This window comes from Leptinotarsa decemlineata, unplaced genomic scaffold (assembly GCF_025532065.1).
Source record: "Leptinotarsa decemlineata unplaced genomic scaffold, Ldec_3_MD MMD2_tig00000035_RagTag_RagTag, whole genome shotgun sequence".
NCBI lineage: Eukaryota > Metazoa > Arthropoda > Insecta > Coleoptera > Chrysomelidae > Leptinotarsa > Leptinotarsa decemlineata.
Window position 1 is genome coordinate 8424099 of NW_027412540.1, and position 18828 is coordinate 8442926.

The 18828-nt window shown below is 36.2% G+C and overlaps 2 protein-coding genes across 3 annotated transcripts in view; both read right to left on the minus strand.

The window, feature by feature from the left end:
- The window catches only part of LOC111513699 (uncharacterized), a 121621-nt gene that overhangs the window by 41054 nt on the left and 61739 nt on the right, over nt 1–18828 (minus strand). For both annotated transcript variants that reach the window (XR_012464688.1, XM_074171825.1), the window contains exons 3-4: nt 18533–18677; nt 8483–8593 (exon numbers count right to left, since the gene is read on the minus strand). Coding sequence is in view for 1 of the 2 variants with exons in the window: in XM_074171825.1 (XP_074027926.1) it covers nt 8483–8593; nt 18533–18677 (256 nt within the window). In the remaining variant the exon portion in view is untranslated. The remainder of the gene's footprint in view (nt 1–8482; nt 8594–18532; nt 18678–18828) is intronic.
- Nucleotides 747–7868, minus strand: LOC141480994 (uncharacterized). Its single transcript, XM_074171824.1, has 2 exons — nt 1624–7868; nt 747–1560 (listed from the first exon to the last, which is right to left on the minus strand). Exons 1-2 carry the CDS (start codon nt 1773–1775, stop codon nt 849–851), a joined length of 864 nt encoding a protein of 287 aa, XP_074027925.1. The 5' UTR covers nt 1776–7868; the 3' UTR covers nt 747–848.

Here is an 18828-nt window from a genome sequence, read left to right on the forward strand (position 1 = left end):
GTCATCAGCATCATCACCAGAGTCGTCGTCGTCATCATCGTCGTCGTCGCTACTCATTGGGACAATGTCATCATAAGCAGGGTCCCACCATCCGTCAGGATCTGGATATTCCGAGTCATCCAAGTGTCCTTCGTCACTGCCAGTGACATGCTGAACTTGCATCCTGATGTCGTGATCCCGGTATTCGTATGGCGGACTGTGGGGTTCCGTGGTGGAAGAGACAACCTGTACCTGGCTGTTATCCCAGTAATTGAAGTTGTACCCCTGATCCGGGCAGCTATAGGGTTCGGAGGTTGAATCGGGTTCCATCTCGATGCTAGCTGATCAACTGAATGTTTCATCAGATGATTTCTACTTTTATACTTTCGAGAGGGAGTGGGAGAGGAGTGGAACATTGAGTAGGGGTAAATTGTAGTGTGACATAAGACATATTCAATGAGTAGGGGTAAATTGCAAAGTGACATAAGACATATTCAATGAAAGAGATACTTGAATGGATAAAATACAAATGAAATATACTTGTCGATTTCACTATGAAACATGTCTATTTTTTTATTTTTTAAATTTTCTTCACATGAAATTATTTACAAGTGATTAGAGAACACAAAAATTGATGTGAGGTATTTGTCTAGAAGAACTTGGAATTGAAATAAAAAAATAATAATGATAATAAGAGGAAGTGAAGAAAAATGCTCCAACCATCGCATTGTTCAATGTGTACCAAACCAAAAAACAGTGTACACCCTTTATTTCACTTCCTTTTCCTTTATTCAATATAAACTTAACAAATATAAACTTAAAACTACCATAATTAAATACTCCTAACTAACCTAAAACTAATCTTACATTTACACTTCATCTACAAAAAGAGTGTCCATAACTGTCACTACTTTTTTGTACAGCTCTATCGAAGAGGTCTTTGCTTTACACCTTTCCTGCAGAGATGCATAATTCCGATCTATTTCGGCCATTTCCTTTTGGAGTTCCCTCCGTCGGTTATCCATTTCAGCCATTTGTCGCTTCATGGTAACCAACTCGGCCTCGCTAGATCGGGCAGCTCGTTCTGCTTTCTTGCATCTCTGCAGAAAAACACTCATCTTTTCACTAACCTCTCCGATAGGCTGTGGCACCAACACCTCAGGATCCGCCGGTGTCGCTGGCAGCGGTGGTAGTCGCGTCACCAACGGCGACAATATCACCAACTCCGGAGAAGGACTCCTCGGAATTTCCACTGCTGCTGGTGCTGCTGCTGGTGTGGAGGCCCTCTTACGAGAGGTCGAAAAACTACCTGCATAAGGATTAGTCCTATTGCAAGTAGCTCGGTACTTTGAAATAGGACCAACCTTTGCTGCAGGTCGTTGGCAAACCTTCTTCACAGCCCTGACTTCCTCCTCCTCCTCGAATAAGTCAGGGCTAGAAGATCTGCACCTAACTCGCGAACGCGAAGTGGTTGGCTGGTCAACCGTCACCGCTCTCGAAGATGCTGCCTCCTCCTGGTCAGCGGACACCGGCAGAATAGACGCCACAGCATTATTCACCTCCTGTGTATTGGTTGCCATTCTGAAAAAGAAGAAATAATACAAAGTTAGTTGATATAAAAAATAACATTCCTAATTTACTTACTCAAATATCAAGTTGGTCGTTGGAACGTACTGCCTTGTTGTGGAGTGGACTGCTCTCGATGAGATGACTTCTCGAACTGAATGTTGTGGAGTGCTCTCCGGAGGGTATCGACTTCGATGCGTGAGCGGTGGGAAAATGGTGGGAGCGCACATGCGCGATGAGGGTAGGGGTGTACATGCGCAAATGTTGGGAGTCGGGGGGGCGGGGCTTCGGGGAGGGGAGGGGCGGGGCTTCGGAAAGGGGGCGGGGCTTCGGAAAGGGGCGGGGTATCCGAAAAGTTGGTGGCGACGGGGGGGGGGGGGGGGGGGGGGGGCGTGGCCCTAACGGGCCCCGCCCACTGCCTGGGCTCCGCCCAGGTGGGTGGGGCCTCCGGCCCCAGGTAGGCGGGACATCTGGAGAGACATCTACGCCCTCTTCGCGCGCGCGTTCGTAACATAATATGCAACCGAACACCTAACCTAACGTATTAACGTATTAACGTAACCTAACCTAGTACGCTAACCTACCGCTATGCAACCGAACACCTAACCTATCGTATGTATTAACGTAACCTAACCTAGTACGCTAACCTACCGCTATGCAACCGAACACCTAACCTAACCTAACCTAACCTAACCTAACCTAACCTAACCTAACCTAACCTACAGTAACTATTAACCTAACCTAACGAGGGAATACTAACCTAACACCTAACCTAACGTAAGTATGCAGCTAACCTAACGTAGCTATTAACCTAACCTAACGAGGGAATACATTCACCATGTTGGTTCCATTAATACATCATCAGTTGGTTTTGGTTTTGGTTGTATTATTCTATGATTTGGATTAATGTTCAGTCCTGGATATCCCAGTCCACCTGATGATGATGGCCTGACTTTATAGTTTCTCTCCAAAACTTCTTTATGGTTTTTCTCCAATACTTCAACTCTCTGTTCCAGTACATCATACTTTTTCATTGTAGTCCCTGTTATGTTTGACATAGCATCAAATTTTTTATTTGTAGACGCTGTTATGTCAGACATTTTTATGTCTACATCACTTGTAAGTTTGTCAAATTTACGAGTGAAAGTTATCCGAGCCTCTGCAATTTTATCGTTAAATGCTTGCCGGGCGTCCCGAGCAATATTGCCTATTGTGGATTGTATTGCAGCTTGTAGGGCTAGAAGTATAACTTCCTTTGCTCCATTAATTTCCCCCTCAAGATATGATACAGTTACACAATCACTCTTGTCAATTGGTTCACTTGTATTTTTCAATATTTTCCTTTGCATGTCATAATGACCATCTTTTGTTAATTTAAAACCATTCCCAGGAGGACCTCGAATGACATTACCACCCCATTTTCTTTTTCTACCAAACTTATCGATTGTTTTAGACATTGTGCACTCTACGATGATTCTCTTCAAACTGATATTTCTGTCATTTACATTATACTATATATTGCAGTAATTGATTAGGGAAATAGAAATAATACAAATAAAATTTTAATCATTTTATATTCATTACAGTAATACATATACATACATACATAATACATTAATATCACATTACTTCTATCATATATTATTAATTATAAATGGCTACATAAATATCAATATTGAATTTTCCGGTTTTGAAGATATTGAATGATATTTCAATCATTGATCTCGGCAGATAATAAATTAATCAATTGATCCAATGGAGTCTCCTGAGATTGTGATTGTTGAATAATATTACTTATCCAACGAATGTTCTCATTTGGATCGTTTTCATAAAATTCAATATCATTATGACCCCAAGGAAGAGTGTGGGTAGTATTCGGAATGATAAATCGTTTATCATCGTGATATGATAATGCAACTTTATTTTTTAATTCAGTATACATATCATGTAACACGCTTCTAAATGAATTCATCTTTCTGAATATCATACCACCTTGTTCGACGATTTTTTGATAATCTTCGCATGTCAATTCATTCTTTATTACAGATCGTTTAACCCCTTTGGCTTTCTTAAATTCACCATCAACAGATTTCACATAATATGCTTTAGCACCTGTACCATAAAAACTCATGATTGGATCATTTGGAAATTCATCTTTGAAGTTACCCAAGACTGAACTTGTTACTGGAATATTGAATTGGTTAACTATACTGTAATTGGATGTATCAAATCTACTTATGTTAGTTTTTATGAATTCATAAAAATTTTCTGTGTTTACTTTAAGAATGAGCGAGTCGGTATCTGTGTAAAGTAAAGAGACATTTTCATCAAAGTGTTGTTTGATGCATCCATAGAAAAAGTCATACATGACTGTTTTAGATAATTCTAATATGGAAAATCCCAAATATAATGGTTTATCGTAATGAACCTTCACTCTACCCAATTGAATGGCAACGAAATTATCAGTGAAAATTGAACAATTTTTGAAATTTGGTTTGGCTATGAGAGTGCTGGCACCTATATTTTTCTTTATATTTTCCCAATGTGTAACGAGTCTAACATCAATTCGATTATCTACATTCTCCATTGTCTTTCCATACACCGCATTATTCATTAGTTTATAGAAATCTTTAACAGATTTGTTGTTAGACCTATTACGCATTTCAGTATTAAGATCTATATAGGGTTTCATCCAGCATGATTGTTTGAATTTCAATACTCTATGTGTATTCATTACAATCAATCCATTTTTGACAGCTTGCTGTAGATTCCTATAATGAACAATATATTTTCTTTTATCATTCAAATTTGGAATTAATTTGGGAATTTTCGATTGTGTACGAGGTGGTATTATTTTTTCGACTAAAAATGGAAGGTCAGAATGTTTATCATGCAACTCTTGTGGATAATGAATGTCCACTTCAAATACATACCCATACGGACTATCAGTACTCACATCCATCACATCGAGATTAAGAATTTCATTTGGTGTCAACCATGTAAATTCACTTGTTGGTAGAGGTTGTGACATACTGTGACCGTATAGATTTGTTGCATCTAAATATGTAATGAATGTGGAAGGTTCGTTGGGATTATAATTGGGTAAAAATCTATTATTTGCTATATGTTTCCTCTCGCTACATTGACTAATTCCACCTCGTATACCTTTTTGAAAAAAGTGAATCATATCAATGTCAGTTAGTAATTCCAATTCAACATTAGTGAACTTCAACATGGCATCCCATGATAATCCAGGTGCAGTGTAATATTGTGCCGGATCTAAGTTATATATCTCTAAACTTGTGGTGCGGAAGTTTTCAAAAATATCACATAGTAGCAATACATCCGACTTCAAATACAAATCAGAGTATTCCCCCAAATTCTGACACTCGAATAAATTCCAAACTTTTCTAGCCCTATCATAATCAGTTTCCGATATATGTTCACAATTGAGTGTGTCATAAAACTGATTTTTTGTCGGAAGTAATGGATAATTCAATTTGTCAATGTCATCAACAAAACTATATGGAAATACACCTTTCTGTCTCATCAAATTGAATTTCTCAATTTGTGGGAAATGTTTGTGCATCTCCAAACATTGATCGGAGGTCAAGTTTGCACCCAACTTCTCCAACGAATTAGTCATAAATTTATAACTATCGATAAATCTCATTTTGAGATAATTCTTCCTAACCACACCATCTTTATCGGTATAGCTGTGTGTAAAGAGATGCTTCGTGAAAGATATATATTTCTCTTTAGTTTGCGGGATAACATCAACTTTCTCTTTATTCCTATACAATTCTTTTATGAATAAATGACAATCATAACCACTTAAATTATGAAAAATGATAGGTATGAAGTTTGGTATTTTGAAATTTAAATTACATTTCGAGTGAGCGGCATGTGATCTTTTCTTTCCTGTGACATGACAATGATCTCTTACTTTGACGTCACCATCAGTAAATGCTTTATTACATATACCACAAGTTCTGGCTGCAACAAACTGTTCTTCTTCTTCGACAGTTTGTGTATCCATTGGTTTAGGGTTTCTGAGATGATTTTCATGTATCTCTTTCAAATCATCTTCAATGCTACTCACAAATTTCTGAGCTGCATCTACACCCCTATATGTAACAAATTTTGTCAAATCATCATTATATGAACACTTTATCAAATAAGCAAATGAATATGGGGCATGTTTGAATGTTTTAATCGTGTATGAACTTCCAGGATTTGGCTCATTCACATGAATCGGTTTAAGCACTGATTCAAAATCAGCATACACTACAAATGGCACCCTCATTTGCCTCTCAAAGTTTTCAAACATTAGTTTATTTTCCGCAACCATTCTACCATATTTATTGATCTTTAAATTAGTAGTTGGTGTTGTGGTACTAATGTGATTACAATCATACATATTATGACGTAAAAGCAATCTCTCATCAGAAAAATATATCAAACATCCGTCACAAAAATATTTTTTCTGTCTATGAGCTGATAGTTGATTAGAAACTAATCTTGAAAGATCTTTGATCCAACAATAGTGACCATTACCGGAGTCATCAGTTATAAACAACAAATTGACATGTCTCCGGAGTCTTCTCTGTGAGTATCGCAATGGACCAATCACTTCATACTTCATTTTACCCTTCTCAAATGTACTCTCTAAACCGTAAACATTAATTGAAATATCATTCCTATCTTCGAATATTTCGATACTCTTATTATTAACTTTAACCGGAAAATCCATACCTGTGACATCTAAAACAGTGGAAAAATGTGGATATGACGTAAGTTCGGACACTCGACTATCTGCAGGATATAATGCTGATGTTATAGCCCAAGCAAAACAATATTGATCTTCATTACGAACATTCACAACAGCTTTCTTCCATTGAATACATTGAGGCAGCTTCACATATGAACGTCCTTCCAGTGGACTGTATTTATTAATGTTGACCTCGAGAAACAATATTTTTTCACAAGTCCAACCTGAATTATAAAAAAAAAAAATATTACTATTCAATCTTATTGAAATTTTTAAAAAATAAATACCTGAGTCACGATCCTGGAACTCAGTCGTTTGTGCCACAATTACATCACGGAATCCATCAAAAACAGCATTCAAATCTGAAGATTGGTCCACTATTTTATTTTGGGAATTAAATGACTTCGTGTCCCTCGAATCATCAGTCTGAAGAATATAATTCCCAAAAACTTCCATATTCACCTTGATGCTTTTATGGATCCTGATGGCTGATTCCAGTAATTCAATGACCTTCTGCCTAATCTTATTGAAAAATGAAATGTAGTCACTGGTTACAATCGAACTCTCCACCCTGTATGTAGCAATGCGGCAATTGAATGCATTCGTTATAATTTGAACACCGTCAGACAATTGAACACATGCATTATTTTTATGACTCATGGTTCTTCGGTGAGAATTCACTTGGCTCATAGGAATTGTCACATTACAACAATTGCACGTATACATAGGTGTTGCATTATCCACTCTCACCCGTTTCACTGCAGGCCCTCCTTGGCAACTCTGGAGCTGATGCCGACGAAGATTATCACTACGAGTGAAAGATTTACCACAGTCACAGGAATACATTTTATATAATAGTTCTCACTAACTCACTTGATGTAAACTGACATAGCCAACACTCGTACGCTTCTTAAATACACTCTGATAGGACCCGTCAAGACGTCATAGCCAACCCCACTTCTCAACTACATGCGCCAAGATTACCTCCCAACTGAATGCGATAACAGATGTCGATATACGAGCAAGCAGTGGTCGTTGCGGTCTCGGAGAGGGTAGACGCTAGGCAAACAGTCCTCGGCTGCCGTTGTGTCACCATCGATAGCGGGGCTAGAGCGAACCTTCATCGCTTCAGGAGAGGTGAGGGCAGACCGATGAATACGCATTACTCTGCCACACGTCGTGGAGTGAACATGTCGCTCTCTAGCCGTTGAACGGTTATTGCTGTGACGTCACTCCACTACTAACTTGGTGCCCTAACACCGATGGAGCATTTATTACTTGGAGGATCTTCGAAGTATGCAGACGTATGTTTGTACATAGACAAACAAGCACATGATGAAACCCTGTACCGTGCATTCTCCTACACACACACATAAACACACAAAATCTCATATGAAAAAAAAATCTGAACGATCCATGCACCAGACACTTCAAGGTCACAACGCCTTGACTTCACTGCACAACAAAAAAAACTTCACCAAACAACAACCAATAAAAAAAGCAATTAATACGTCATAGTGGTGGGGGGAGGCCGAGAATCAGCTGTAAACAACTACTACCCATTCAATAAGAAAATTTCAGGTGAAATTTGTGACTTATCTATAGGTGATGGACTTTTTTACTATTTTTTCCGTAATCTGCACACAAAATACTGTTAAAATCACTAGTTAAATATCCTACAATTTTTTCATCGTAGACCTGTGTTATTTATCAATGCGAGGTCTCCAATTATATGAATTGCTCTACTATTGAACAATGTTCACATGAAAGCAATATTTCAAAATGGGTTGAATATGCTACTCGGGAGTGAAATAACAGAAAAAGGAATGAAAATGTGCTGTATTGCAATATTTATTCTTGGTATAATGGCGGTTTGTTACTCTGAACTTTGTTCAATGATGAAAATTATTGAATATATTCGTATGACAATTTGAATGTGCAGGTTAAATTTTGTAGAATTGACAGTAAATCAATAAATTGATGAATATAACCATCACTACGTGAATATAACCATCACACTGCAGTAACGTTAGTTACAAATTAAAGTGGAAAAAAACATAGAAAGTTTAATTTTTCATGACAGTAAATTCATATGGATATTAGAAATCATGTACATTTTTGTGTTTTTGAGATTTCAACATATACTGAAACGTTTTTATCACATACCCATGTAAATTAATCCACTGTAGATTCCTAAGCTCTTTGAGTGCGGCGAATGGTATATTGTCTAATTGATTGAAGCTGAGATCCAAAGATGTTAAGCTTCTCCACATAGAACTGAAAACAAAATCATATTTATTTTCACAATATTTGTGAATTCTACTAAACTCAATCGAAAGGCAGTTTGCTTAAACCATCATTTATCATTGATAGTTCGACAATTCAATAGAATTGAGTTGGTTTCATTTTCAACGATATTCACTCCAGCCTATGCATTCGAATCATCAGAAAATTATTATTTACTCGTATTCGGTATTCCTGATCTCATCAAATGTGAGACGATGCTACAATATTGCACAATTTGTTTTGAGTTTGAATAAATACGTCTTGCAACCAGTCAATATCAAAAATAAGCAAAATGATCACAATAAGAAATTTTGGAATGTCATTCACTCGAATTACACCCCCTAATTGAGAAAACATTTTGTAATACAATTGAGTCTATCGGTAGACATTTCAGAAAATACTGAAATTCTGGTAATATGAACAATAGTATAATAATAATAATATGGGAATTCAAGCATCAGGAAAAATTTCAACAATTATTCGTCCCACAGTGTCAAACGTTGAGAAGATGGGAAATTTTCAGTTGATTGATCATATTTCAAATCCATCGTTTCAATGAAAATATATTCGTTCATTCTGTTCAAGTTCGGAAACAATGTGGTCGTATTAGCTGATATTTGGAAAGAGTAGAGTACAGAGTGACCAACAAGATATGTATGGAATTTATTAATTAATAAAATCGAATACCTTTGGTACTATTTATATTTCAGAAATAGCAAATAATAACAAACATTTTTTGATGAAAATGGCTTTATTGTTTTTTTAAATATTCCTCTTGATGATCAATACACTTTTACATTCGTTCAAACCATTTTTCAAAGCAGTTTTTCCATTTCTCTTGAGACACCTCCAAAACATTGTTTTTGAAAGCTTCATCTGCTTCTTCGGCGCTCGTTTGACCACGCAGATATTCGGAAAAAAGAAGTCATTGGGTGCCAAATCAGGACTGTATGGTTCGATGGTTTGACTGCTCAAAAATTCACCTGTTTGACGAGATGTGTGAAAGCTCGCATTGCCATGATGGAGAATGATTCCTCTTTAGCGGTTAGTTTTACGAATTTCTCCGAAGAATTCCGGCAAACAAATGATCGTGTACCACTCAGAATTGACCGTTTTACGTTGCTCAAGCGGAACAATGGCCACGTTACCCACGAAGAAACAGGCTACCATTTGCTTCGCTGTGCTTCTTCCAACGAACAACTTTTGATGGATCAAGCTCATCTTGGAATTCCCACATTGTCGATTGCTGTTTTGTTTCCGGTTCACACATGATTCGTCGCTTCTCACGATTTTATACACGTCTCTCGATGCAACACCGTCGAACTTTTGAATCATTTCCTTACACCACTTGTCGCGAGCCGTTTTTGAGCGAAAGATAAATTATAGGGTATCCAACGAGACATTTTTTTCATAACTTGGTGTTCATGCAAAATCGAATATATCAAAGTGGAACTAATGTGTAGGATGCCTCTATCTCATGATATTTCACATGATAATCTTGCATTATCAGTTCACGAACTGTATCCATGTTTTGTAGCACAACAACCGATTTTGGACGACCTTCACCAAATTCGTCGGCGACCAAACTAAGACCACGATTTAATTTACTATCCGGCGATATACTATTGTTTTTGATGGTGCTTTATTGCCAAACAAAGAACTGAATTCATCGACATATTCTTGTTGTGATAATCCACGTCTAAAGTTGTAAAAAATAATCCAATGAGAACCTTATTTTGAAATTTCCATTTGTTGGTCAAATTGATTTTCTCAACTCTCTGTAAACAAAACGAATAAAACGTGTACATCGAAACGTTGTAGTACTTTCATGCTGAAAAAATATTAAACTTTTTCATGGTGTTGCCAATTCTCGAAATATCAATTGTCCCTCATCGTATTCATCAAATTCTGCCATGTACAGAACATTATCTGAAGTATTTCAAGCTGGCTTGGATGAAAAGAAAAAATATGAAGCTTTTACCTTCACAACTTTCATAACGTCAAAGAGTTTTCAGACTGATATTATTCAGTTCAAAGTTTGTGGGTTATGTCATGTTAGTCAAAATCGATACCGTTATCATGACTTTGATTCCAGATCTCATCATGTGAAAAATAATCATCTAACTGAATTAATAGAGCAGTTTGGTGATTGTTCACTCCTCATTCAGTATTTGTTCTCTGGTGTTTTTATCTTACTTTATTAATAACTGTGGCTCAAGTTATAAACTCATTCAGCAATGGAATCTTGCCTTTTATCGTGCATTATTATTACCACTCAGACAATTTGGTTACACAGAAGACTAGAGACTCGCTATTTTGGCGCCATCTAATGCGTTTTCTCTCGAAAGAAAACTTTACATAGGCATCTGTGAGAAAAAAAACAGCTACCAGTATTTTCTATTAATTATCTGCGAGCGCTTTCGACAGTTGGTAGTACTGTCATCTTCTAGGCACTCCTCAAACTTAACTGTTCATCCTGTTGTCTGCCTCTTTATACGGTCAGAGCGTCTTAACTCAGGTATTTTAGGTGAATTTGCCTGTATTTGTTCTGCGGGGAGATGAAATCAACTAAGAAGAAGAAGAACTCAGGAAAAACTCAACAACATTTAAGTAGTAGGTAGTAGAGAGTTTATGGACGCTCTATATCACGCTCTATATCTATATCACGTAACAACACACCTAGATAATAACAAATGAGATATTGTCGAAACGTCGGTGAAATTAGAGATAATATCACATACACGGATCAAATACCCGGAAAACCATTTCAGCATATTCCTATCCGTGAAAACTTCAGATTTCATATATATATATATATATATATATATATATATATATATATGCAGTCAGGCTGCTAGAAAATAATTCCATGAAAATCAAAAAACTAAATAGATGAGTACTCTTTGATCATTCCCATATTGATTTCAATTCAAGAGCCACCGGTTTACAGCTGTTTCAGCCTATTGGGCGTCGTCAGTAGCGGGCAGGCGGTCCTCGATTGAAGACAAAATGAGAAAAAACCAAGAAAGTACTTGATAAAAATAGCTACGTAATCGCAATCGAAACATAAGTGGGTGACACCCAAGTCAACTTGCCAAGTTTTGTGGTGTGACATCCAAGTGTCATGCATTTACGCAGCAATTTTCATCAAGTACCTTCTTGGTTTTTTCTCATTTTGTATTCAATCGAGGACCGCCTGCCCGGTACTGACGATGCACAATTGGCTGAAACAGCTATATACCGGTGGCTCTTAAATTGAAATCAATATGGGAATGATCAAAGAGTACTTATCTATTTATTTTATATACAATATATATATATATATATATATATATATATATATATATATATATATATATATATATATATATATATATATATATATTCATTCGAAGTTTTACTATAATAAATCAAAACATACTTCACTAACAAACAGTCACGGTTCCCACAATTGTCATTCTAAATTGAGTTTTCACAAATAACAACGTTCACCACCGCACAATATGAGAAGTTGATTTATTCATTCATTTCAACCCCGAAACTCATTTGTATATATTGCACATTAGCGTGTTCTGACCATAATAAATTGACAACGATGAATGATTTATTATTCACTTGTGCTTATATCTGTTTGTTAAATATTTTGTCAACTTCATATAGTCATTATTTTCAGTGGTTTCTCAGAGCATAAACATCTGTTGTAAAAAATCAAGATGGGGTGTGTTTGAAAGTGATTACAGAATAGGAAACTCCAACGAAAATACTTCTTTCTATAATGGAGAAAGGTTTTTAGGCAAATGGTGAATGATGAAAAATATACGATATCGACGTCAGTGAATCAGAAATCGGTAGAAGAACTTTGATTATTTTTTATGCAAAACATATATTTCTAAAGCAATTTCAGTTTTGATTATGAGACATCAACCTATCGCACATTGATTAAAGTAAAACTCTTAATCTATAGGTCTGTAAAAAATATTTTCATTGACTCATTCAAGGCATTCCCAACTTCATATAGGTGTGGAGAGGTCAAATTTCTATTTTACCCAAATCATGATTACTCTGACATATAACTTTGATGAAAATAATAACACTATCAATATTATACAATTTTTATGATAAGTTGTATTCAAGATGCGTTTTGCTATGGTAGCTCATTCAGTGGAACTGAAACATCAAACTATTCCACCATTTTTCGCAAATAGATCCTTGGGAAAAAAAGTTTCGGCTTTCTACTCCTCCATCTTTATAATAAAAATATGTGGTAATCTCCCAAAGAAACGATATAAGCAATTGATTTCAAAAATAAAGTATATACAGAGATGTGTAGTTCATACAAAAAAGTAACTTCCAGGCACAAACTGGATGAAAAACCCTTTGGAAACACCTACTTCTATGAAAATATTGAAAATCGGCTACTTGTCAGCAATCCCCTTTGCATGACAAACAATGAAAAAAATTCAAATGGAAATATTGTTTGATTCATTGTAAGCATCTTTCAGTTTTTTATGAAAGCCTGTAAAACTTTTGACGTTATAATAACACACAAAGTCAGAAAAAATTGAATAATCTTCAATATTGTATTCAATTCAGAACTAAACCAATGATCACTTATGGTGCAATTGCCTGGTGGTCGAAGGCTTTACAGAAAACGGCCCAGGCGAAGCTGTCTGGCCATCAGTGGTGCCATTAGTACCACACCGACAGCGACTATGGAGATCCTGCTACCTCCTCTCAACATTTTTCTGGAGAGAGAGGCTAGATAGACTGCATATAGACTTGTGCACATTGCTAATTGCACAAATCAATTTGATGCAAAGTGCAACATACTGTTGGTTGATACTGGAAGTCACAGCATTCTGGAAATAACCTCTGACCGAGGGTTATATAACATAGGATAGCTGGATGACTACAGATTTTCGCCAGTCGAGTAGCGCTCGGTGACTGTGCCATTAGAGGTGCTATTACATGCGTCTTCTTAAGGTAACTCGACAAAAACCTTAGCTTGTTCCAAAACTCTAGCGACCATATACTCCTCAGGAACCGTTTCTTGTGTGTTTACCTTGAAAACAAAAGTTAACATGCACATTGAAGAAATAAAAAATAAAATGTTTTTCATTACCCGAGCCTCTAAAATACCAGGATTTTTTCCTAAGATAATCATCCTTATTCTTTTCATGGCTTCTAATGGTGACGGGTGTTCATTTGGGCCTCGGCACCGTAGTTGGGAAAAAAAATTTTCAAGGCAATCCTGATTGAGTTTGTGAGTACAGATGTAATGTACATCTTTACATTCGGCTGTGATATCCCGGTACAGTAACTTTAAAGATTCAATGGACATTATCATCCCTTTCTGAAATGTTTGTAAACATTGTTTTCCTTCGGCAGGATTCCATTTATCCGCTCTTTTGCAGCGTCTTATCCATTCTTTTCGTACAGTACCCGATACGAAATCATTTGCTTTAGGAAAGTTGTGGTAAACAATGTCTTTTCCGGTAAGTTTTCTGGACACACGGCAGTTGTTACAACCAAAAACAGCGCAACGACATCCTGGCATGTTTATTGTAAAAAAAATCTTTCATTTACTAGATGCACGAAGAAGTATAAACACAAAAACCGTCACTTAACAACGTGTCTCATCGCGTTCACAGTCACACACCGCGATATTCCAACGGCTACGGGTCCGCGGTGATGTCATAAAGTAGTGGGGACCCGGTTCACACACGACAACGTTGCTAGTATAGGGATCTGGCTATCCTATGTTATATAACGGTCCTTGCCTCTGACTTTATGCCTCCAACTGTCAACTACGGACTGCTTTATAAAGTACTGTTCCCGAGAAGAGAGGACTGGATCCTTCGAGAGAAGAAAATATTAAGAGCAGATAGTTGTTGGTTCGCAGAAGGATCGAAAACACCTGCCGGTTCTGGTGCAGGTGTTTTCAGTCGCAGACCCAGGACAGAGATATCAGCCTGCCTAGGAACATATGCGACTGTATTCCAAGCGGAAATTTACGCTATTGAATTGTGTGTGGAGAAATTGAAAGAATCTAACCTCGTCAAGCGGCGTTGGAAGCTCTTGACTCCTACCGAGCAACGTCTAAATTGGTAGCAAATTGTCAAGAACGACTCTCCTCGATATGAAAGTCTCTGGTTTGGATTCCTGGCCATACTGGCCTGGAAGGCAATGAGGCTGCTGACTCTCTTGCAAAGGAGAGCGCTACAAGCAGTTTCATCGAACCAGTACCTCTCATTGGCATCGCTTTAGGCTTTGCAAACAAAGATTGAACACCTGGATGGCAAGAAGATTTATGGACTTCTGGCAGAACCTTTCAGGATTGGCTCACTCCATGGCGTTTATTTTCCCTTCGAAGCTTGATACCAAACAGTTGTTGGACTACAGTAGGGATGAACTACGATGTCTGACAGGCCTTCTTACCGGTCACTGTCATTTGAATCATCATATGCAGAGACCCAGACTGTCGGAAAGCAGTGTGTGTCGCCTCTGTTTGGAAAATGATGAAACAGCAGAACACATACTCTGTGTACTGCTGCCACTCACCATAAAAACAAATCGGCTTCGTTGAGAATCTGGATTTATTTGGTCGAGTGTGAATAGGCGTGAGCCACAATAAATCCCTGCGGGTTGCGTTGGAGGGTCGGATAGACCCACTCACTTTGTACCTTACTTAATCCTAACCTAAAACTAGAAAATGGAACTGAACATAAAATTTCACTGTATCATATATAGAGCATAGTAATAATCATCTACAGTTGGCTGCAGTTGGCTGCATCTCGTATTTTCTTTATTTCAACCATATTCATGAAAACCTACAGTGAATAGGGGATCTAACTGGATAGCGTTTTTTGATTATACACCAAATTCAAATATTTGTCTCAGGTTTGTTGAAAAAAAATAGTTACCTGAAAATCCTGCCCAAATACTCAGCTTTTGAGTATATTGAATGTGAAATTGGCATGCCTGATTGAGAATTGAATCACGCCAGTGTCCATAACGAAGCGGTTGACGCCTCCCAACAGGATCTCACGTAATTCAACTCTTTTATCGATCATTTTCGAAAAATGCATGAATCATTTTCATTGTGGATAGGTCAGATTTGTATATTCTGGTAATGTTTGTATGACTCATTCCAAATGCTTGAAACAACTTAATAGAAAATGCGTTTTTCCCATCAAGGTAGCTGATAGCCTAGAACTACGATATCGATGCCTTCGTTAGTGACTATTCCTGAACAGTCATGTTGACCATTATTGACATTTTCCACGATTATATAATAATTCCAAAACATATATACAGGGTGTAACATAATTACGTTAAAATAGTGACGTGTGCCTAAGGCAATTTTAAGAAAAAGTCTATATAAACTTGTGTCTGGAAACGCTTCGTTTCGGATATACAGGGTGTGGATATTGTATTTTTCATTCGTTTTAAAAAAATAACTTTTACAAAAAATCATAATTTGGTTTTAATTTTCATGTAACGTCCAGAAGGCTGCGTACGCTATCATAATTTATTTCAAATTGCCCTAAATTTTTTGAAAGTGAACTTTTGGTACCTTTCATAAAAAAACCTGATTTTCACACCTATTGCAAGTAAAAAAGGTATATATCCTCAACAAAGCTGGTAGTGATTGTTTTCGAGTTATTTACAATTTTCTATAACGATGCATATTACTCAGCTCCTAGGGAGCTAAGTGAAGTTACCGAGAACATTACAAAAACTGGGTATGTGGTGAATTTCGTCAAAATAAAGAACTTTTTTTTAAAATGTTCATCGAAAAATCATTCGTTTTCGAGATACAAATTGTTGAAATTTCAGTCATCAGTATTTTCAGTTTTTATCCCGAAAACTAATGCTTTTTTGATAAACATCCAGAGACTTCACTCAGCGCTTTAGGAACTAAGTAATATGCATCGGTACAGAAAACTGTAAATATCTCGAAAATAATCACCTTTAGCGTTGTGGGGAAGGTGTATTTTTTCAAAATGGAAAAAGTGCGGGAATTAAGTGAATGAAAAGTACCAAATAATAATTATCAAAAAAGTTAGGGCAATTTGAAATAGATAATCACAGTTTATGCAGCGCCCGCTACATGAAAATCAATTCAAAATTATGATTAACCTTATTTTGTGAAATTAACTTACTTTTTGCTTTGCAAAAGTTATTTCTGAAAAATGAACAAAACAATTAAATATGAACACCCTGTATCTCCAAAACGAAGTATTTCTCCAGATACAAGTTTATAAAGACTTTTTTTCTTAAAACTGTCATAGGAGTACGTCACTTGAATATTTTAACGTACTGATGTTACACCTGTATATTGAATTTCTGCTCGGATGAATCCCATTGGAAATTCGAGCAGTAGCTACTGTTTCAATCCGCCCTTGAAGTGTGGAAGCTGGAGATATAATCAGTTGAGATCCAAAATTAAAAACTCTAATAATAGACAGTTACTATTTACGAATGATTTTCACACAAACAACAACATAAACCTAAGAACACGAATTTTGTTTTCTTCAACCGTGACTTAAGCCGTGAAAGCTCATGTTCTTGTAGAAGTCAATGAGTTCAAAATCGTTGCGTTGGAATCATAAATGAGATTAGAAAATATGACCAGAGTTAGATACAAACTCAAAGAATAAGGGTGGTTGAAAATGAAAAGTCGGCTTTATGTATTATCTCTCTGCCTAAACAGCCCTTCTACTTAGCGTAGAAAATAAAATATAAAACAATGTACATGATCCCAGTATGAGATTCAATGTATCACTCACATATCCTCCCCACAGAATGAAGTTCTTTGAAAGAGATTTCAAATTTGAAATCTACAAATTGTATAATGCCTTATTGTCTCACTAAGAAGAACATAACTCACTGAGATTCAAACATGCGTCACATTTCTAAAATGAATATTTCACAAAAGAGTCGTTTTCTAAAAACATAATGTCTTTTTTGTATCTATTTCAACTTAAAATGAGTACTCCATTTTGGTTTTTTTGTTACGAATAAGTGTAGTGGAGATAGAATTCAGTTTAGAAAGTTATTTTACGAAAATGACAAGGGTTTTGTGGAAGAGCATTATTGAGGTTTCCAACTCATTATGAATATTATGAATACACTGACTCATTACTTGATTAAATACATAACGCTATCCATAACAATGAAACAATTTTCATACTATTAACTTTACTGAAGCGAATTTAACTACTGTTTCCACAATTGAACTCAAGCAGATACTTTGTTGATGATACCAAAATTGTTTCATTATCATGAATAATATTGTGTTTATAATGATATATTGTGAATTCCTACGGAACTGAAGTTATTCATTATTATTATCATAAACTCAATTGTTATGACGTTCCCATACTATTATTATATAATCAACGAGCATTGCCTATTACAACAATAATCTACTGAAAATTGAAAATGAAGTTATTTGAACTCGATGTGATCGAACTCGTTTTGTTCCAAAATTATACGACCATTCCAGAAAAAAATCGTTTGTTATTCTCTATTTATTAACGAAACAAGTGATGCATCACTTATCGTTTGCCTTACATTATTCAATTACTTTGCAATTGTGTGTACTATTTATTCATTTTTTTATTCGTGAATAAAGTATTATTATTATTATCTTTCTCAACGCCATTTTCGAATTGATTGAAGAAGTGAATATGAACAAAAAGTTTTTATTCGAAAGGTAATTTCAGACCTTAAGCCCTTCTAAATGAAGTCATACTCGACCCCTCTTTCCATTGAAAATTCACGGGTTGACGCTTCATTGTTGAACTTTACTAAGATTTGAAAAGTATTTGGTGTTTAAAGAAAATATCAGCACATAAGTACTCTTGAACTTACAAATAGTTAAGATATTAACATAATGTTTGTTAGCTACAATAATTCACCCACCTGAAAGCTCTATCAGCAACATTCTGCAACTGGTTATTGGTTAAAATGAGAGCTTGTACTTGACATCCAGCTAGACTTTCGGCTTCCAAAATAGCGGTTTCTGTACCTACTATCTCCAACTGAGCGATGTTATTTTCTGGTAAATCTGCAAAAAGAAATACATAGTTCAATTGATCATGAGAAACATTGGTATATTGAGTTTTGTACAAAATCACAAATATTGATTTGAGTTCTTCAGTAAGTGGCACAGGTAATTAATTAATGACTCTATAAAAGATGATCATAAATAGGAAACC